This window comes from Phymastichus coffea, unplaced genomic scaffold, assembly GCF_024137745.1.
Source record: "Phymastichus coffea isolate CEN01 unplaced genomic scaffold, Cenicafe_Pcof_1.1 PCOF00059, whole genome shotgun sequence".
NCBI lineage: Eukaryota > Metazoa > Arthropoda > Insecta > Hymenoptera > Eulophidae > Phymastichus > Phymastichus coffea.
Genome location: NW_026706870.1, coordinates 1588075 through 1610229, shown reverse-complemented (window position 1 = coordinate 1610229; position 22155 = coordinate 1588075). Strand labels below are relative to the sequence as shown.

Sequence of the window (22155 nt, the reverse complement as noted above, 5' to 3'; positions counted from 1 at the left end):
AATTTAGTGTTGACGCGTACTTACGATTGACAGTTTTTTACACAATAAGCAAAATTGCTTTTTCTTGGTAGCGTTCGACTTTTCTGTTTATAAGAAATGTTATTTTAAAACAATAATTTTCAATCTATTTATGCAAAAAATTACGTTACTGCAAATAACTGAGTAATCAACAATCGTCTTCTTACTTTCAGATGTAAAAATAAGCAGGAGGCCAGGAGCTTCTCGCGCGAACCTCTCTCCCGGCTTACGATTTCGATCACAAGGAGCGCTGATACTAGCTTTTCCAATCCCAATAAAGCCGTTAATAACCTCGATGTGTATCGTATGAAAGAACGTGAAGAACGGGAGGGGAACGGCTGGGGAACGGAGCAACGCACATATACACAACGCCACACGTCAGAGTTGGTTGCTGTCGGGTTGCCGTTGTCGGCATCGCGCGATTTCCGCGCGCGCAAACCGCGCCCTGCATCCATCTCATCACCCGTTTATCAACTCTACTAACTAACCGGCCGACAAAAGGCAAGTAAAAATATTCAGCCGTATACCTGTATATATATTGATATATCTCAGCCTAAAATATACTTGAATTTCTGTACAATATAACCCCACTCTCTCTAGTTTACTATAGCCTTCTCTCTTGCAGCTTTGTTGTCACTTTGAAAACTCGCAGCTGACTCAGGCCAAGAACCGCTACAGTTAAAAGGTATACGCCTCGGTTAGTCAATGATGCATTGAATCTTCAACATGAGTGTTTCGAGGAGGGTCACCTGGAGCTGGCTGCTTCTGTGGCTGCTTGCTTTGGCCGCAGGTCAGCAAAGCATCGGATGCTTCAAGAGTTCCCCAAACGATCCCGACTTGCCTGTTCTCGTCGCTAAAAGGGTTGGCTCGCCCGAAGAATGCATCAGAGAATGCAAGGCTCGGTACTTTATGTGAGCATCGATTTTTTTTTATTATTATATTGCTATTCAGAAGAGCATAACAAGTGTATATTATTGTTATAGGAACGTTGTAATATTTACAACATATACAATGAATTATTTGTTTGTTTATTTGATGAAGTTGCTTTAAATTCATATTTGAGCTGTATGGTGTAGCTATAAGTCACATTGTCAAATTGTACTTGATTAGTCACTTAAACAGGCTATTTACCTTACTTTAAACCAATTTAAAACTAATGTTGAAAAAATTACGATTAACATATGTGACTTACTTTATGGATTGGATGTGTAGTTTCTCATTTCTGTGCAGATAGTTCATAATTAAACATACTATGTTAGGGTTCATTTAATTTGATTTTGAGTTAACTTTAAAATAATAGTTAACAGTTATTATATATCAATCATAATTTCTAGATTCTCTGGATTGATGAATGGCCATCAGTGTTATTGTGGTAGTCATTATGGCAAAAATGGGCCATCCGACGAGTGTAAAGATCCATGCATAGATGATTCCTCAATAACTTGTGGTTCTAATGATGCCATAAATGTCTACTCAACTGGTCAAAAAGGTAAAGAGATAATTTTTATAGTGTAATATTGAAGTTTTTGTTCAACATTTGGATTATTCTAAATTTGATTTTAGGACCAAGTCCTCCAAGACGAGTATCAGTGAGCAAGTATGGCCAGGATTTTTTAAAAGTAATTTGGCAGTTGCCTGATGTACCTAATGGGAAAATAGTGTCATATACTTTGAAGGCTTCAGCTTTAGAAACCAAATCCCTATATCCGTTGGCTCCAATAGAGGCAGAAGTTCAGGGAGAATCTGCTAATTCAACAACTATCTTAGGCCTACACCCTGGTACCAAGTACAATATAACAATTTTCGCAACTAACACTCAAGGGTCTAGCGACGAGGCTTACACTATTGACTGGACGCGTATCGGACCTCCAAATAAACCTAATCCTCCCAAAATTATTACTAAAGGCGAGAACACTATTACCATTGAAATTCCTCCTGGAACCAGTGAAAATGGACCTATTACTTACTACCACGTTATAGTGGTCCAATCTGGTACAGTACCACCAACGGGAAGTGACGTTGTTTATGATAATTACGACAGGGCCAGTAAAGAAGGTTTAGGATATTACATTACTGGTAAATTTGATATTTCGGATTATGCACATTACAAGAGGTTTGTCGTTGGTGATGGTCGGATGATTGGCGGCTACTACAATGCACCACTAGAAAAAAACCAGCGGCAACCACAGGTTCGGATGATAGTTTTTATAATGCTCTTAATATCAAAAAGTAAGCTTTTAAAAGAATTATTCTATTATTATTATTTTTAGATTGGTATTGCTCTCGAATCGAGGGTTCGGGGCGAAGTACAATACAGTTATTCTAATTTGGCGAATGGAATGCATAAATTGGCAACTAGCGATAGTCAAGATATGAATTTCAGTGCAGCCAACACCATTCTCTGGGTTCTTATAGTATTATTAGCTATGCTATTATTAGCCTCGATGTTAATTTTTGTGTTACTTCGTAAAAAGTTTGAAAAGGTATGATCGAGCTTGGACATGCTGTAAAAGGATTGAATATAAAAGTTAGAAAAACTATTTGTTGTTGTAGGTGCGAATGCAGAGGCTACCAGAGCAACAAGAATTGACACTCCAAGGACCTGTTTTTGAAGTTGATAATACAGCTTATATTCCCGAAGATATTCCTGAAAGAACGAATCATTATGAAGAATTGAAAAACAGAGTTTGGAGCATACCACGGAATTTTTTGAATTTCGATACCGATTCCATACGTTGTGGTCGTTTTTGGACAGTACATATGGGTACTGTGCAGAGAGATGGAATTCCGGTTGCGGTTGCGGTTCATAAAATATTAGATACTCAGTTGAGAGGCTCTGAAAAGAGGTATTTTGAAGACTGACAAAGTTTTATTTAACTCTACCTACTTTTCATTTTTTCAATAATTTAAAATAAAGATTTTCTAATGAACAAAAATAATATAGTTAATTAATAATCTAAAGCTATTTATTAATTAGTAGACTATTTGTCTTTCTAAGAAACATTTATTTTTAATGATGACTGTATCTACAAATAAAAACAAAATAAAACTATGAATTACGTTTGTATTAATTAAACGTAATAATAGTCAAATGAATTAATTAACAAAAATTCTTTACAGGAAAATGCTACGCGAGTTGGACATCTGCATTAAAGCAGGCAATTCTAAATATCTAGCTGGTCTAGTAGGTAATTGTGAGATTCCTCACACACTATTTGTTGCATTGGAAATGCCACCGCAGAATCTCAAAACTCGGCTAATAGCAGCAAGATCAGGCGAAAATTTCCCTCATGACCAAATGCTGAAGATAGGCGCAGGTGTTGCTGAAGCTTTAAGACACCTCGAAAGTCTTAAAATCGTACACACCTGCGTATGTGCTAGAAGCGTTGGTTTGAATAACGATTGGACACCCAAGCTCATGGGCCATGGTAAATTATTTGTTTGTAATATCTCAAAAGACTGTGACCTTATACATTTTATTTATTCGAAAATTAGTAAATTAAATATTATTTAAAAATAGTTTTTCACTAAAAAAATATAAAACTAGTTGGTTAGAACTTTGGAACCACATTTTACGAATCTTAATATTATAATAATTTCTTGTCTGTTTAGGCCTATCAAAGAATGCACTCAAAGCTGTTAAATACGCTCGTTGGACAGCAATTGAGTGCTTCAACAATCAGACAAAGCATCAGCCAGGAGTAGTTTGGGCTTACGGTGTGTTACTTTGGGAGATATTCAGCTTGGGAGGTACACCCTATTCCAATGTCCTAATGGATAGCGATGTCGAGGATTTGGTTAACGCTGGTCTAAGACTTCATCAGCTCATGCACATACCCGACTCCCTGTATGAGGTAATGAGCTCTTGTTGGCTCGTTGATCCGCTTGAAAGGCCGACCTTTGATGAGCTTGTGAGATTGGTAAAGGATCTTTCTTTGATGAATTCTATAACTCAATTTCCACTCTACGTCAATTACATGTTTTACAGGATACGTTGTCTATTTGTCCTGTTGCATCGATAACGGAACCGTACCTACAAGAACTGGAGTTGAATAATTAAAAGCTAATATTTTGCTTCCATATCAGAGATTAATGAAGGAATGAGTTACTTGTACTTAATGATGCGATTGTACTTGCATTTAATTTCTCGATATTCGTTTAGGATAATACTCTAATTTGGATGCAGCAATATGCCTATATAGTTACCCAGCCACTTAATACTACAGCGAAATTACATTTTTACAATATTTCGCTTGGCGTGAACGTTTTATTATGCATTTAAAGAACTTTATAGAAGTTTTTTTACTAAGCACTACACAGTATTCAAATAATCTCCATTTTAATGAGCCATTCTAATGAGAGAAAATTTTCGATGACACTGTTTCCGTCCATTTTTATACTAAATAAGCCATATATTAAGAAATTTAAATTTAATCTAGTTGTAAGATTTTTAAAGATACTGAAAGCGTATTTCATCAAACGAAATAAATAATTTTTATAGACTGATTATATATCACGACGAATCGTACTCTGAAAAATATATTAAAATCAAATTATTCATTAGAGTATTTATATTTAATTACGAGATACTTTTTACACATCTTATATTTATGAAACTGCTGACGCTTCCTGAGAAAGAAAATTGATATTTCTGCCTTACTCGAATAGTATATTTATGATATACTTTCAGACATATTTGTATTTGTCACAAACACAGGAAGGGAAAATAAATAAACGAGAAATAATTAAGAAATATAATTGCTATATTCAAAATTAATTAATATCGTCGATGCCTTACATCTTCGTGACTAAGTCACAAGAGTACAAAAACAACAAAATGTAATAATAATAATTATTATAATAATAATATTGATAAAACGTGAGCATTTTCTATTCAAATTAAATAAATAATATGGTCGAAACTCGTACTACTTCCTATACATATATATAAATATATATAATATACTTTGGCATGTCAACTGAACTGAGAAAACCGTCGGTAAATTTGTAAGCTTACGAAAGCGTCGAAGCAGCTACATTATACATTTTTGTAAATAGAATCTAAGAGACGGACGTGCAGTAATACGTGTAAATAGCGCACATAAACATTTATACAATGATAAAATACAATAGTATTATTTGCATAAACGCGTCGTTCTTACATCTTGTCTCTTACCCTCAGCTTTCTTTGGTTAGTTAATTGACTCTGTGTGTTTTTGGCTAAATATAAATAAATAGATAAAACTAGTACTTTGGCGTACACGTCGATGTCCTATACAAAAGTGTGAAAAGGCCGTGCGATTGCGAGTAAATTGATATGTACAAGGAGAGAAGGTGTCACACTCGAGTCTCTGGCACGGTCTCACTCCGAGCAGTGTCACCGTGTGTCGCTAGACTCAAGTGCAAGCTCGGGCTCAGGTAGGCTGCGACGACAGCTTGCTCGAGTGCGAGTTTATCGGCCTCGGCTGGGCCGAGAGCACTGCCTTGGACTTTTGAAGTCTCCGGGGGCAGAGCAACTGCTTGTAGGCCTCCCTGTAGAGCTTGTTGGTCCCGGCGTAGATGAAAGGATTGACGACGGCGGACGCCCAAGCGAGCAGCGACGCGAGCACTGTGAGCGAGGGGATGCGCATCTGGTCATCGACCACGTTGGCCAGCATAAGCGGCAGGAAGCAGAGCAGGAAGCCCACGAAGATGATGAGCATGAGGCGAGTGACTCGCGAGTCCTCTCGTCGCTGGAAGCCCGGCTTCTTCCGGCGGTTGGTCGCCACGGAGCTGTGCGCCTCGAGGTTCTTGCGACTCGAGCGCACCTTCCAGTAGATGCACAGGTACGACACGATGATTACTATACACGGCACGAGAAATCCCACCACGAACAGAAGTTTCTTGGGGCTTCTGCCGTGCTTCTTGAGTATCGTGCAGGAGAAGGTGGCCTCGTCAAGGCCCAGGCGGCCCCATACTCCGAGCAGCGGCGGCACCAGCAGCGAGAAGCTGATTGTCCAAATCGCTATCAGCATCAGCGTTATGCCGCGATTCGTGTATATTTTGCTGTAGATCTCGGCGCGTGAGATCAGCACGTACCTGCGAACCGAGACACATGCGAGCGGCGTTCATGAGAAGACGCCACCACTAGTATTCCCAGCACCGGGCGCGCTCTTGAAAAGTGACGGCTCGGGCCGTTGAAATTTACGAGGAGAAAGAGCTTTCTCTGGCGCGCATCACTCGAGTGCGCGGCACTCGAGAGTCGAGCGAGCGCGTAGGTGTGTGGCGCACACGCGCGCCGTCTCTCCCGTGCCGATAACGCGCCGAAGAACGCGTGATTCACTAGTGCCGCGAGTCTTTCTTTCCTTCTTTTCTTTCACCGACACTCTTTCTTTCCCCTCGCTCGGCCGTCTAGAATCGCACACGCTAAATTCCTCGAGACATTGTCGGTTCGAGTACTCATCAAAGCAATAACCCAAGATCTACTCGACTTCCGACGGAGCCAGACTGATTCGGACTGCGAGTCGTACGCGAGAAAAGACAACTCACCTATTAATCGTGATGGCGACCATGCTCAGCAGCGAGACAGCCACGTTGCCGTAGAAAAACAACGGGAACACCTGGCACAAGGCGTCCCCGAGGATCCAGCGCTCGTGCAGATACCTGCTGGCAGTGAGAGGCATGTTGACCGCGCAGAAGATCAGGTCCGAGACGCTCAAGCTTATGACGAAGGCTGTGGTTGCGTGCCGCCTCAACCGCGTGAAGCGCAACAACGCTATCACTGTTACCAAGTTGCCTGCACCGGATACAAAATAAAAAACAGCCATACGTCAGATCGAAACAATGTTCAATGGGACCCTTTGTTAGTGCCGCGATTTTTTTTCCGGGGCTCCCGTCTGCTATCATTTTTTTTTTACGGACGACTTTCATGGGTTTATTTTCGAGACCAGCCTCTTTTTCCTATCCTCGCAGTACGTCGTTTTAACGGTACGCAAGCCTGGCTGTAAAATTAACTCGACTCGCTTAGCTTCGAGCGCGTGGATTTGGACTTGTGATCTCGCTCTTGCGCGCGGAGTTTTTCGCTTGTACGAAGTACACTTTGCGAAGGTGTATTTGATCTGGTGACCCTGCCATTATCCAAAAGCAAACGTTTATCCGAAGCTTCATATTTGCTTGCTCGCGACGACTTTCCCAGAGGTTTCTTTACTTTATCGAGATTAAACTGACATTTTTCAAGTACGACGCCAGCTGGGAAGGAACAAATCACGGGAGGCTCAAGAAAGCTACCTCGGAGATCATACATGCATCAAAATCTAATAGAGCCCGAGCGATGATTGAATAAAAGCTCGTTAGCGCGCCTGTCGGGCTAATCGAAGGAATTCCGCCCACGCGACTCGAGGCGTCGCGAGGATGACGTTAACGACTCGCTCGGCCTGTTTCTCGACACTTTTTTTCTAAGTCTGTTGTTTACTTCGCTCCTCGGATACTTTCTTCCCGGCTGTTGACGCTTCACTCCGCTCGTTGAACGTAGCATGGAACAAGTGGATAGTCTACAATAAAATTGTGATGTCATCGATTCAGGAGGCGAATCAGAGGAGATCCCACTGCTTAATTCGAAGACTCGCAAATGCAGTCGATGATCTAGTTTTCTCCTAATTATTCTGCCGATAGCTATATAAAAAATTAATTTATGCGTCTTGCGCAAAGTAACGCAGAGCTCGCCTCTGTACGCATATGCAAAATCGGCCCGAAAATTACGAATGAGTAGCTGTCGCCGGGCAAACCAATCGGCCGACATATGCTCGACTGAAACTTTAGAAACTGTTGCGTGCCCATAGCATTGACTGCTAATCGGGGGCACGCGATTCAAAACTCACACGGGTGATCGTCAGCTTACCGAAGGGGGATAAAGAGAGGTCACTTTGATCAATCGCCAGCGACGAAATCAATGAATTTACTTAGGGGAGGGAGCTCAATGAATTCGCTAAATGTGGATAGAGAAGGAAGAAGAAGAAATAGGGCGCTGCTTCTTCCTGTTTCTCCAATTGAGCCGCCCGTCTTTTTTTCTTTCTTTCTTTTTTTCCTTTCTTCTCGCCACAAGCGAATCTCATTAAGCTTATTTAGCCGCTCGCTGCGGCTTTAATTACGTGACGCCATCGCGGTAATATCAATTCCAGTTGACGCCAGCGTTTGCGCCCGATGCGATGCTCCAGATGCGTGATTTTTTTTTTCCTCTTCTCTCACTCACTCGCGCTCGCCTGACAATAGTTGCTTTGTTTTTCCGTTTTATTTTATTTTTTTTTCGAATTTCCGGCAAAACGAGGCTCTTCGTGTTTTCGGCGCATTTGGCATTGAATTACCGCTCGGTATAAAGTACGCGTCGCGTTATCTTATAGAGACTACTTGCGCGCGGAGTAATCAATGATAAAGAAAAACGTAAACGCGCCAGCAACGAGAAAGACGAAAGGTTATTGAAATAAGCGAACGCAAACTGAAGCAATGGAATGAAACGGTCAGCAGGAATTTTCCTTCTCTTATCATCCAGTCGAGATCGAACGGCGAACGACGTGCGAATCAACACCTACATCGTATAATGCGAAAATGATGATCGAAGAAGAAGAAGGGAGGTGCGTGGCGAAATGAAAAAGGTCCTATTAATAGTCGTTCGGGCGCTCGCGGTGACATAGTTCATGGCGCGATGCTATTTTATTAAAATAGAAGGCCTATCTAATCGAGGGCCTCTGACTCTGTGTACGCACCTACTCTCGCATATTATGGGAGCGCCTCCGAACATGATCCCTCTGCTAATCGGCAAATTAAGCCACCGCGCGTACTACCAAGTTGCGTTGCACACTTCTGCGCCAGTGAATAAAAAAAAAAGAAAAAGGATGAGTCGTTAGTTCAATTGATGTCGTCAGTCGATCGCGACCTCACCGAGATTCAATCGACTTTTCATTTTCAATTACGTTGTCATAGTTGTCTGCTGTTTTCGTATGTGATTTGTAGCTTGGACAAGTGAAAGATATATTTCAGCAATATATCACTTTCATCACCATTTGCCATTCACCGTATTTCGATTTTTCACTCTCAAAACTAAAATTATGAGTAATCGAAATTCACAGTCGATGATTCGCAGTTCTAGTGAAAGTAATAGAATATAAGACATTCTTTACAAAAGAATTTTTGAATAACAGCAAACGCGCTCCTCGAAAATTATGCAGTAAAAAATAAGTCGTCCAAGCCGAATAACAAGAGAACAATTAGAAGAATCGCGGACACTTGCAAAAAAGAACAGAGAAGCAATGAGTAGTAGCGGTATGAAGTGTCGTTACCGAGAACGCCGACGATGCTGAAAATGATGGCACAGACCGCGGCGAAGATGGTGAGCGGCCGTGGAAAATGCACCATCTGCTCGTGATGATCCATCGTCAATCCCATCGTACCATTTACCATTGTTCGCTACTCTGATTTTTGGTTTTGTCTATTGCTCGATTCGTTGCTTTGGTATGCTGTGTTTCCTTCATCACCTGTCGCACATTTTGCTGCTCGCTGCCAACAGAAAAACAGTCAATGATAATGGTTGGTTTGTTCTCACGCCAGATCGCGGAAACTACAAACTCCTTGTGCCGGAGATATTTATATAGATCTAGTTTCGACTGTATCGCAATGCTCGACAGAATTATAGGCGTCTGAAGTGTTCGCAAAGCTCAAAGGAAAATATCTTGGAACAACACGATTTTTCTTGAAATTAGAAATTTGTCTTTTTAAATAACACGTAAGGTCTTGCCAAAATTGAAAAGATCTGCGTTGACACGAAGTATTTGACGGAATGCAGATTTTACGATATATTCTCAACATACCGAAAGGGAATAAAATATTAAGTCAGTTCGAGATTCTTTTCCCGGAGAATTTATATTTACATATATGACATTCAGAACTTATAACTTTATAAAAAACGTGCACGTAATGTTGAAGAATGTTTTAAAGAGTCAACGATAACGTAATTGAGAATCAACTAGAACAGTTATAAAGTAGTTGAACGATCAAATTAGGAGTCACATAAATGCGCATCGTGGAATTCAGTAATTTCTAGACAAGGCAATATCCGAGAATAAACCGTATAAAAACAAAAACAAACCTAACGAGGACCCAAAGAGCAACAGAAAAAGGAAGAGATGGAGGAGGCTTATTTGGAGCGCGAGACGTGACGGTGGCATCGTGCCGATATCCTCATTGTCGCCGTGATTCAATAATATTGGGACGACGGCGAGGGGGGAAGCCCAATTAGTCGGCCTGTTTTCGAGGCAAGTGCGCGCTACGCGGCCCCCGGATCACGGGCTCGATGCCGCGCGCAATTACAAGCGCTTCCGGAGCCGCGATATGACTCGTATCGGGGGCCTTTAAATTTTCAATCGGGTCGACGATTTTTTTTACAAAGACGACCGAGTCACAATAAAATCAGGCAGAAATTGGCAGTTGGACGTTTGCTCGCGATACGACGTGGCGGTTCGATCATCGTCGGTGCGCGAAAGCTAGTAAATACAATCGAAAAGCTCCGTCTTGTTTGTGCACGCAACAGAGTTCGTGTGCCTACAATCGTCATCGGGTAACAATGGTGTTTGTATTGGCTGTTCTTTTGTAATGCGGTCGGCCCAAATGGACGCCGCCGCCGCAAGATAATGAGGAAGGGACACACATGCTTTTCAACTCAATGGATGGTTTTTCAAATTCATTCGTTTCTCTCTCTCTCTCTCTTTCTCTCTCTCTCTTCTTATTTCCGTCGCCTTCAGTCGCGCTCAGTGCCCGTCGTCTAAAAATAATGGCGTTTTAACATAGCATTTTTTTCCTTCGTCGGCATCGTCGTCGGCCGCCTCGTGTAATCAATGACTGGATTAAATCTTCTATTTTCAATCGCGTACAAAAATAAGATAGTATTTGTTGTGAACCACGCAACGAACAAATTATTCTTCTAGAAAAAGAAGGTAAAATTAAGATGTAAAAGTCAGAGCTTTGCGTACTGTAGTATTATTTTCATGCGTATTGGCGATAGATTGATATAATATCGACACATATCGATCGGTAAGTGTCAATATTCTTCGTGTTATTGTCACCGGGCACACTAATAAATATTACATCATCCCAACATGCGATAAAAGTGACGAGCAAACCGAAATTGCGATTAATATAATGTAACATTAATTTCCTCAAGTTTACATATTCGTCAACTTGCAAACGTCGTCCGTTTGTTTATACAGGCAAAAAGCATAAAATAGTTCGTTAATAACGCTGACGAGCATGGTTACAGTGACCTTGCGATGTAACAGTACATCGGCAATCGGCGGTCGCTAATTGAGATGTCTCGATGAGCGAGGAATGAGCCGTCGGCTGGTGTCGCAGTCCGCCAGCCCGCGAAACAAAACGAGTCGAGGGGCCACGCGCGTTCCGCGCAGCATCTGCCGGGCAGATTTCGCGCGCTTGCGGGAACCTGTTTTTCGCGTGTGGGAAACGTCGGCATGCGAACGGTGCAAATTAGTCACACGGAGATATGGTCGCGGTCGGCGGGCTGAGATGTAAACGCGACAATCGACCGATAAGACTATCAGGCCGACTATATATTCGTCGGGCTTGACTTATTAATCGGCCCATCGACTTAATCAATTTTGGCATTTCGCCTCTCCGCCCGCGACAGACTCATCTTGTGCCACGGCAAATTGCTTTTCGTCTTTCCTTTTCCTTTAATTTTCAAAGTGACGCGCCGTGCATTAGGCAAACGAGCGTTTCGTCTGTCCTAGCACGCGACTACGTCGTATCATCGTGGCGTGTGACAATCGATCAAAAGGTCGCGTATTCATCGAAACGCTTCCGGCTCGTTCTCTCATTGAATAGCCACTCGCGACGCGCGAACAAAATCGTATACCTACGATACATGAACGGAACGAAGTTGGCGCTGACGGAGACGAGGATTCGCTCGCTCTCGTCGAAAGTCAATCGCGCGCTCGCGAGAGATTTTTCATCGCGACTTGTCGATACGAGAAAATTGCGCGATAGCTCTCCGATGGATGGGAAGTGCGTGGCGCGGCCGCACGGCGATTAGCGGCAAATGATAGCCTTGCCGCGCTTCTATATTCTCTCTCTCGCTCTTGACAAGCTGCGCTCGTCACAAAAAAAAAAAAAATAAATAACTGACTTTAAACACTCGCGCGATGAAAAATTCTTTATTCGCTTCGCCTCGCGGAGAGGAATTCTTGAAAGAAGGGGGCGACGTATTATTATCGACTCGCTTAGCATACATTAACATTCGAATATATCGCCTTCGTTCGATGGCACACACTCGCTTCTTTTTCTCTTCCTTGCTTGTCACTCAATGCACATTGCACTGTATACGATAATACATTAGTAGAGCACACTTTACCAGCAGACACGTCGCAGCCACGGCGTCGACAAGACACACGCTTGCCGGGCAAAAGTAAGGAACTGACTTGCGCGGAAACGAAAATAAAAGAAAGAACGGATAGACGACGAAGAGAAAAAAACGTCACTCCGGGCGCCTCATGGTCTCGACGTACGAGAGGTTCGCTCGCACGCGGCCGCACGCCGACTGAACCTGCGACGCGCGTAGAGCCGACATACTCGCCCCACAGCTGAAGCTGCTCCGCGCGCATATACACGTCGTCGTGGCCGTGAGTCACGTATGAGCGCGCGGGTCCACGACGACAAGCAAGGGTTTCGTGCGCGAGCGCGTCGGGGTTTTTCTCGCGCGCGGGAGTAATCCGGTCCGCACCGAAGAAGTAAGCGAGGAAAAATAAAAAATAAAAAAAAAACACAAAACGCTTGTTTCTATTTTTAACTCGCGCACTCCGCGGGAACTTTCGTAGACGGGCTTATCTTATCGCGCGAGTTCATCGGGCCAAACGGGATTCCCAGATTTTCAGTTCCTTCTGCACTGGCAATTGTTCAAGTGGTTCGCCCGGCAGACGAGGGAATAAGTCACCCGGCGCGTGCTCCGGGAAGACGTGAATCAATTCTTTGATCAATGACAAAACGCGCTAAATCTGATAAAGCGCGCGCGCGCGTCTACGTCACGTTTTTTGGACAGCGACCGATCGCCAATACTCATCACGTCCGATCAAACCGGCCACGCAGCTCGCTGGGCATATTAAAAGGAGGATTGTCGATCGGACGCGCGACGTATGAAAGAGGCCAACTTCCTCTTGGCAGCGGCGACTCGGATCCGAGAAGAAAGAAAATCACGCCGCGATTTCGCGCGAAAGGCGCAGCCCCGTAGTTCGAGCCATTGTGCCGAGGAAACAGCTGCGCCGAAGAGAACAAATAACGCGGCCCGAATGCCAACTGCCGTTGCACTCTCGGGGTTGCTTTTTCCGTGTTTGCTCGCGCTTTCGGGTAATCAAGGGAGGAGCTGTCGCCGAGTTGGATCGCATCCTGCTGCGTGCTTCTTCGCTATTTATTCGTGTACGGATGATGCGCCGCCGGGGAATGTACGCAGTTCTAATGCTCTATCAAAACTTGTCGAGTAATCGGTAAAAACTGTTTAGGCCATCCATTGGAAACGCCAACATCTCCAAGTTCATGTTGATAATGAACTACAACGAATACTTTATTTTCGGCAAAACTCTCTTCAATTTCGGTCGGTTTTTGCGCCTTTCATTAAAAGAAAATACATAAATCCTAGTCAAAAATACCGAGCACGTTGTTCCATGTTAAGACTTCGAGACTTTTGAAAATTATCATTTGTCAAATAACTTAAACACGGCAACATAATTGCCATGGATGAAAAATTCTCAAAGGAGCGCAGTCGAGAGATGCAGGTGTATTATTGTTGACGCGCGGCCAACAAGGCGAACCCTCGTCATATTCCCTCTCTCGCCTTCTTTTCTATTCGACCTACGTCGCTCGCCGTGACACTAGTACGAAGTTGTACTCGGCTCTGCTATTCGCCGAATCGTTGACGTGCGCGGAGCAGCATCACCGTCGCAAGGAGCGAGAGCCAATCGATACCGAGCCGAGCGCCGTCGCGTGAGTCACGTCGCGCACCGAGGGGAGAGTGCGTTATCCGCCGAGATTCACCCGCGCGACGGAGATCGATTGGTGCGTTACAATGGTTCGTCGATTCATTTTAAAGTCGACAGGCACGGCCTCGTTAGGCTGCGAACATCTGCTCGAACGCTCTAATTGGGCTCGCGTGCAGTCGCTTCCAAATCGGCTTACAGTGTGCGCTGCCGACATTGTCGCAGTGGATATTGAATCGCAGCTCGCGCGAGCTTTGCACGCGATTAACGCCGCGCGTTAGGGCTCCAATTAGCGCGCAGCGAGCGCCTCGTAGTCGTAGGTTGAAGCGCGCGTGCGCTGCCGACCACTCGGGAGCCGGTCATCGGAGAAAGAAAAGGAACGAGCGGAGTGAAAAAAAAAAAGGAGCCGTTATCGAGGTCGGCGGGGGCCGGATGAGTAGCCACACTCATCGCGCGAGCGATAGCAGGAGCCGCGCATAGCCGAGGCATGCGCCGCCGATAAGCCGTATCCTCGTTTCGCGCTAAAACGCGCTTTGCGCGTGTGCCTTCGGTCCGCTTTGTTGCTCCCCCCCCCCCCCCGCCCCACAGCGGACCGTGATTTCTCGCCTCTTGTTCGCCGATCGCGGATTAGCTTTGGCTTTGTTTTCTGTGCAATCTACTCGCTCACCGACTTCGCGGATAAAGCGGCGCTTATTATGAAGCTACGCCACATGATTCATCGCCGTTATTCCGAACGGCAAATTAACGCCAACAGAAATTCACCGCGATCGTCCTTCGGCTCGAGCTAATTGTTTCACTGGTTCCGGATTTTTTCGACTCCTTGAAAAGAAAACAACTCTACTTTTTGTAAAACCGTCGATAACAAACGATGCCTATGTGCTGTAAACAAATATCAATGAACTTTCGAAAATATTATGAATGGAACTCTGGACACTTTAATAGTATTTTGAAGTATCTTTTGCTGAGCGTCTGAGTACTTGAAAATGTTTAGTCAACAGTAAGCGATTAGAATTATTTATTCGTTATTGAAATGAACATCATCAGTATTATTGACATGACCGCAGCAGAATCAGGCGATCGTCGAATTAAATTTGCAACGAACGTCAATGGAATAATTAAAAGAACTCGACCGGCAGAAAATTCCAACCTTCATATGTTTTTGAAATTCAATTCATGAAGAGTCGCACCATAGGTACTAGTTAGTAACATCAATTCCATTACTCGACTGGTCGAACACCTTACAAGAAATTGTCTTGATCAAACTTTTCGTTTCAACTCATATTATTTGCTCAACGTTGAATAGATTTCAAATGTATATGACTGTGCAGGTTAAATTAACGTAAGTATAAATAAATACGGAGTCGGATACAGCATAACATGTATTTTTAATCCTTTTGAAATCAGTAGTGCCACAGTAAGATATAACATACACACGAACGAAATAAACTCTTAAAACCGCTTGCATTTCAATTTTTGTTATTTTTTTTTAACACACGATCAAAGTTTCATAATTTTATTGAAAAAATTTTTTTTTAAAGTGAAGGATTACAATATAATTTTTCTAGTTATATTCAGTATTCTAGAATATTTATCTATAGTAAATAAAATATCTAACAAACGAATACCAACTTTAATGCATTGATAGTTCAAGTCTATTCAGATAAAAAAAGCTTTTCCAGCTGTGGTGTTTTCAAGGAATGTGGCAAAATTATAATTACATTATTTAAAGCTCCTTTACAAAGTAGTATTACAATTTGTTTATCTTGAATTTCTATTTGGTCTTTTATTTCTTTTAACTGGCGGATAATTATTACAGTTATGTGCCGTAAGTTTGAAAACCAATTAACTTAATAAAATTTTCCGAAACGTTGATATGAAAACCAAAAGAAAACAATTAATCAGTCTGATAAAGTTAAAAAACGCAAAATCATTTTTTTGAATCTAGAAGTACAATTCAAATTTATTAAACAAGATTGATTTTCTCAATTTTAAAGTTAACAATTTTTAACTGCAAGGAATGAAATTACACAGATATAAGTTACAATTATAAATTCGCGTGGGATGACGTAATCCTACATAGGCACGACAGAAAAAGAAATACTTGAAGTGAAAAAACGTAAGTACCTTGCAGATTTCTTCATCCATATCCCAATCTTTCGGAAAACGTTACACAGTCTCCAGTTATGTTTGAAATACAAATAACTTTATCGGCATCACCGGGTTCTTGACGGAACTTTTTCAACTTGAATGGCTGCTGGCCGTTTTGAGTAGTGTTGACCGCTATGGATTTCATGTACTTTTGGCATCGATTTATCGTCACTCTTTCGATCTACAAAAATTAATTTTGTTTAATGAAGATTAATATTGCTACTTTTTTGAATTTTTGTGAATAAAAATGCACAAACATTCAGGATTTTGAATATAAATAATATATGGATATATAAATCCATATATTATCCAAAAGCCATTCTTTTAAAATTCTATGTAATACAAGTAACTTTTCCAAAAAGAAGGCTAACTTCAACTTTATTTTTTGTAATTACTCATAAAATTATGCTTTAATCAAGTCAATAACGAACGAAACAATTTCGGAATACATATCCTTTTAAATGAATTCACCCTATTGCAATCAGTTTAATGGTTCCTGGAATGTACGCATACATATATAAAAAATTTAATGCAGAACCTCCTCCTTTTTGAAGTCGGCGAATAGTTGTACGCTTATTAAATGCTACTCACGTCTTGGATCTCATTTTGTCTGACGTATATCCTCATTTGACAATACTCACATCGGGTTCACCTTCGCTCGATTACTATGGCAGTTTATTAACTAAACATATTAAACTTTTTCATGCAGGCATCCTGTGGACAGTATTCACGAATAACATTTGACATACTTTTTTCTACAAGCGAATCTTGTGAACGTTACTGTGAGCTTTCTTATTTTGTATAATATATACGGGGGGTATGAATACTATAATAAAAAAGAAATGTAATGGAGATTAATATTATTGTTAGGATTAAAATTACTATCTAAGTAGGATCATTTTGTAATTACTGATTAATGAGTACACATTTGAATAACTAGAAAATTAAAAAATCCATGTAGATATTTTTTCATTATCGTTATATATTTTCGGTAAAAATAAATTGACGTTGTTTAAATAATTATTCGTTATAAGATAAAATAAGTAAAGAAATAAATAAAAAACAAATAAACAAAATAATCATATCAGTAATTCATCTTGACCAATCTTTTTCAAATTATGTATACATTTTTAGAAGATTTTCGTAAAAGGCACACAACGAGATTAGAATGCGATAAATGTAGTGGTCTCGCAAAAACCATCGGCTAATTTCCCCTACAATTTAACCAAAGTCTGAGTAGTATATATAATATAAGTTTCATATATCTCCGAAAAATGGCGGCGTCTAGATTACACTCCGTTTTTCCGTTTTTTCGCTAAATGGCAGTGTTGAAAAAGCAAAGGATAATAATAATTCCGCGAAATATGTTGAGAAAGAAAAAGTTCAATGAAGAGTAACATTGAACGCTCCTCGATATTGCTTAACAAGAGAAAGTCATAATTGAAGAAAGGACGCCTGTGCTGATGTGTGCACGCATGCACGCAACAGACAATTGCATTCAGAAGCTCGACAGGGGCATTCGTTTCAGTCACACATCAACGAGAATTTCAATTTGTTTGGCAGTTTTCGTACCGTAAAAATCGTCGGGGTTGCACTCCGTCACGTGTCTTCGAAGCTGGTTCCCTCACTCGACGATTTGCCAGCTGGCCGAGCAAATCGAACACAGAGTTTCGTGAAAAACACAGTCACATGCCGCGAATGTGTAGGTTAAAAACGCGCTTCGAAATCGCCGGCGAGGTCGAGCCCCATGTCCTCCTGACGAATTCAAATAAACAGAGAGCGAGAGCGAAAGAGAGAGAGAGAGAGAGAGAGAGAGCGAGAGCGCATTAGCGGCCAAGAAGACCCTGACGGAAAGAGATGCGCGCAGCAGGTGCAGCGCACGTGCCGTCCCGCGCCGCATGTGAATAGATAAACGACGCGCTTGTGTTTATCGCGACCGCGGCGCCCGTCGCAGATGCGCGACGGGCTTCTCTGAAGGACCGAGATATACGGAAAGTATAAATTCGCTCGCTTGCTATTCCATTTCTTATGTTGAACTTTATCAATTCGCAGGCCGATGAGGCTTTATTGTCGATACTCTTTGTTGGCATTACGCACTCGATGATGTAGCTTGGATTCTGATATGGAACGTGAGGTAAATCTTTCTTATCGGGAATGTAAATACGTTAACGCATTTCATAAGCCTTGCCTTAAAATTTATTGGGCTTTATGTCGAAAAACTCTCAAAGAAATAGAAATTCAATAAAAATCAACTGCTCGAACTCATACATAATATTTTTTATTTGTATTTGGAAGAATTTGTTATGAATTAGAAGACTCGAACATTATGAATCATATTTTCATTCCTTTAATTTTCAAAGTAAATTTAACTGCTGATGCGAAAGATGTTTTATTTGGAGTAGGAGGAGGGGGTTGGCACGCGAAGCGCTCAGGGGGGCGGAGATCTCCCTCTAGTGTGTGTGTGTGCATATATGTACATACACACGCGCAAGCGCGTGCACACACACACACACATATTGTAACGAATAAACATTCATTAACGGGTGCGCAAACGTGAAGGTGAGAGAGATCGGCCAAAAATTCGAAAGCGCACCGTAGAGAAGCCAGGAGGGAGTAAATCGCCCGTTTTTTAACCGGTTTGTGAAATTACGACCTTCAGCAGCTGGTATTTAAATTATATTATAATTATTTATACTAATCTTTTCGAATCGTTCTTGCAGTACCTTTAAGTTTCAAAAGTAAATATAAAAATTAATGATTATTAGAATTAATATTATTGAAATAACGTTTTTACCGGAGAATCTCATAAAGCTAGTTTTAGACCGCTCCAACTTAAAAATTGACCAATGTTTAGCCAGTAATTGACCATCGCATAAATTTACTGTATCTATGCAATATAGGACGAGACGTGCGTTTGTAACAAAAATCTGAACCAAATGATATCAAATGTAATGTTATTTTTCTAGTAATTACAAATAGTGAACGGTTAAAAATATTCAATCCGTACATCGCAAATCTGTAAGGTATATTTTCATCACACTTTTATTTTTGATTAGACGAAATACTATTTATTTTATAACCAACTGGCAATCTTAACATTTTATTTAAGAACTTTATTTTACACTAATAAATAATCTCGTTTACAACATTTACTAATATATTGCTAATATCGGTTATTTTTATAACATTTACTGTAATATTGCTAATATCAGTTAAAGCTTTTTAATCAACAATCGTTTCAACGTACAGTGTCTTTGCTTTACCTGCTATGAGTAGAGCAATCTTTGCCTGTCTTTCTTCTTTTTTTCTTTCTTTCACCATTTTCTTTTTCACTTGCAATTCTATTTTTATTTCTCTCTCTTTCTTCTTATTTCCGTCTTTCGGTAATTTGATTTTTTTTTTAACTTTTCTTACAATTTTTCGAATTTCTTTTATCTGTTGTGAATCTGATTTTCTTTTTCTTGCTACCCTTCCACTCTTTAGAATGTATAGCAACTTTCTTACCGTCTATAATTTTAGGAAAATGCAGTGCTTCTATCCAAAACATATCTATTTATTTAGAATTTCATAAAATGATAAAAATATTATCAGGATAAATTTAATATCTACATTTTGACAATATACACTAATTCATATGTCGATTATTATATGAATATAAGAATTTCACTTGAAGGATTTGTAGTAAGGCTTCTTCCAGCAGATGATTAAAAAAGCATTGGTACTGCATCTTTTGGTTGAACTATATTTTCTGAAATAGTAAACCCATTATTCAGTTAGTAAGTTGAGGTAACACCCTCAATAGTTGAAAAAGGGCTTTTTTATCATTTAGCTTTTATTTACCCCTTTTGTTACAAACTTGACTGTCAAATATTATTTTATTATTTTTATGTTTAACTTTAACCATTGTGTACATCAAGTAAACCTATACTATAGTAAACTAACTCTACTTATTACTACATATAAAATGGGATACGCTGTTGCCAGAAATTGACGGGACCATACGGACCATACGGAACAGTTAAAAAATTAGAATGGAGCTTCTAAAATAGACCAAATAATTGACTGTCACATTTTCTCGAATATTTCGATTTTCTAATAGTTTTAAAGCGTAAGAATCATTAATTAGGAATTTTATTTTTTTACCCAGTACGAACTATTCATCAAAAATATGATTCAGTTTTATAATTATACGTATTTTACGACATGAACCTTTTTCCGCTCTGTTACGTAAAATATGGATGAATTCCAATAATCATGAGAGTGTAGCATCTATAATATTATTTTTCATACAAATTATTACTTGAATCTAATTAGAAAAATTAAAATGTGGTTTATTAACTTTTAGACAGCCGGGATTTCAAGGGGAATATCGCCCTCAGAAAACTGGTATAAAAGGTACCTTATATCATTAATTGATCACAGGCAAAGTGTCGATCAGGGGGTGAGCCATTATAGTGGCTTTCCGGCCATCTAAAGGTTAAATATTACAGAATAATAATTTTTCCAATAAATAATGATAATAAACGAGGAAGGAAGAATTACAGTCTTACCTACATGACCATTAATATCATTTGTACAATTCCTTATGTAATCATGTAAACCTTTTTACGTGTCTGCTCGTAATTCTTTCTGATGTTTCTTACAATACTCAATTCTATCTTTTTCAATTTTTTCTTGTTTACATAACTATCTACTATCCATTGTTGAAAAATTTTACGCCCTCTTATAATAGAATTAAATTCATTTAGCCGATCCAGAGGAGACCAGGTTTTCCTAGTGACTGACCTGACAGGAAGGATCGTAGTGATCTTTGGCAATACGAAGGCCGTGAAATGCATCCAGAAGGGCATGATGATAGATGTTAGCATGGCATCTACCTTCCCTAAGGGTTGATTGCCACTTACGCCACTAATGGTCACCCGTGAGGACTGCTTAGGTAGATGTAGAGCCTGGTCTACCCGCTCAGAAAGGAAGGTTGTCTCGAAGCCCTGTGCCAGCAGCGCTCGGACCTCAATATGTGTTGGCATTTTCTGAGTAGATAAACATTTGGGCCATAGCCAGTAGTACCGCTCCTTCAGAGTGTGAGCGTAAATGGAGGGCATTGAGTGATAAGGACTCCGAGACTCTCCTGAGCTTCATGAACATAATTTTTTTTTTTTTTTTTTTTTTTAAGGGGTTTTAAGGTAAAAATCTTTTATAGACCATTGCATGTCATTGTTGTTGGGATCGTGTAAACGACCCTAGCCCCAATATAGCAGTGTGTTGGAATTCCAAGTATTGGGTACCAACTAAAAACCTTTCGTTTTACGGAAAGACTTTGACATCCATCCGCAACCCGAATTCCCCTTCGACTCGTGCACGTATATACCTTTATTTTTGAATTAGATGTTTTAGTTGTAGTTTTTTTTCAGAAGTACTGCGCATTGTAATTCATAGTAAATTATCAAGAAGAACTTGTAGTATATCGAAAAAACAAACACTTTTTGGAGGTGGATTTTCTATTTTAAGAGTAATTTAAAAGATAACCTGAAACAGCTCAACTTAATTTTTGATTTCAATCCACGATAATATATTTTTCAATTTTTGTTGGTTCGTTTAAAATTTTTTTTCATTATAATAGGCACAAAAAGATAGAAATTTCATTGAAAAAAATAGGGGTTGCCCAAACGCGCGCCGAAATTGCAAACGAGTAATTAACACTGTGCGACGACCAACGAAATTGGTATTGTCATGTGGTTCTGAGGACAAAGTAACGCTATATAATAAAAGTGGTGTGAAGGTTAGACTGAATTATGTGATTACTATCGATAGGGATGTATTTGTTAATGATGCGAAGTAGATCTACAAATGAAGGCAATATTCGACCCGACGTAATTAACATTAAGAGTCGGAAACAAACAAACGCATTCTTAAACTCTTACGGGCGACGATAGGAAAAAGGAATGTTTTGACTGTAAATAGTCATCAGTCTTTATGATTGCCC

The 22155-nt window shown here is 40.5% G+C and overlaps 2 protein-coding genes across 2 annotated transcripts; one reads left to right on the top strand and one right to left on the bottom strand.

Moving 5' to 3' along the window:
- Positions 1-372: 372 nt before the first annotated feature.
- On the top strand, positions 373-4349 carry LOC131666576 (putative inactive tyrosine-protein kinase Wsck). Its single transcript, XM_058939368.1, has 9 exons — positions 373-519; positions 644-929; positions 1353-1507; positions 1582-2207; positions 2289-2501; positions 2572-2864; positions 3139-3446; positions 3631-3938; positions 4007-4349. Exons 2-9 carry the CDS (start codon positions 745-747, stop codon positions 4076-4078), a joined length of 2160 nt encoding a protein of 719 aa, XP_058795351.1. The 5' UTR covers positions 373-519; positions 644-744; the 3' UTR covers positions 4079-4349.
- A 153-nt stretch (positions 4350-4502) lies between these two features.
- LOC131666577 (protein trapped in endoderm-1-like) lies at positions 4503-12582 on the bottom strand. Its single transcript, XM_058939369.1, has 4 exons — positions 12410-12582; positions 9330-9546; positions 6547-6793; positions 4503-6096 (listed from the first exon to the last, which is right to left on the bottom strand). The coding sequence occupies exons 2-4, from the start codon at positions 9448-9450 to the stop codon at positions 5433-5435; spliced, it is 1032 nt and encodes a 343-aa protein (XP_058795352.1). The 5' UTR covers positions 9451-9546; positions 12410-12582; the 3' UTR covers positions 4503-5432.
- Between the last annotated feature and the right edge of the window lie 9573 nt (positions 12583-22155).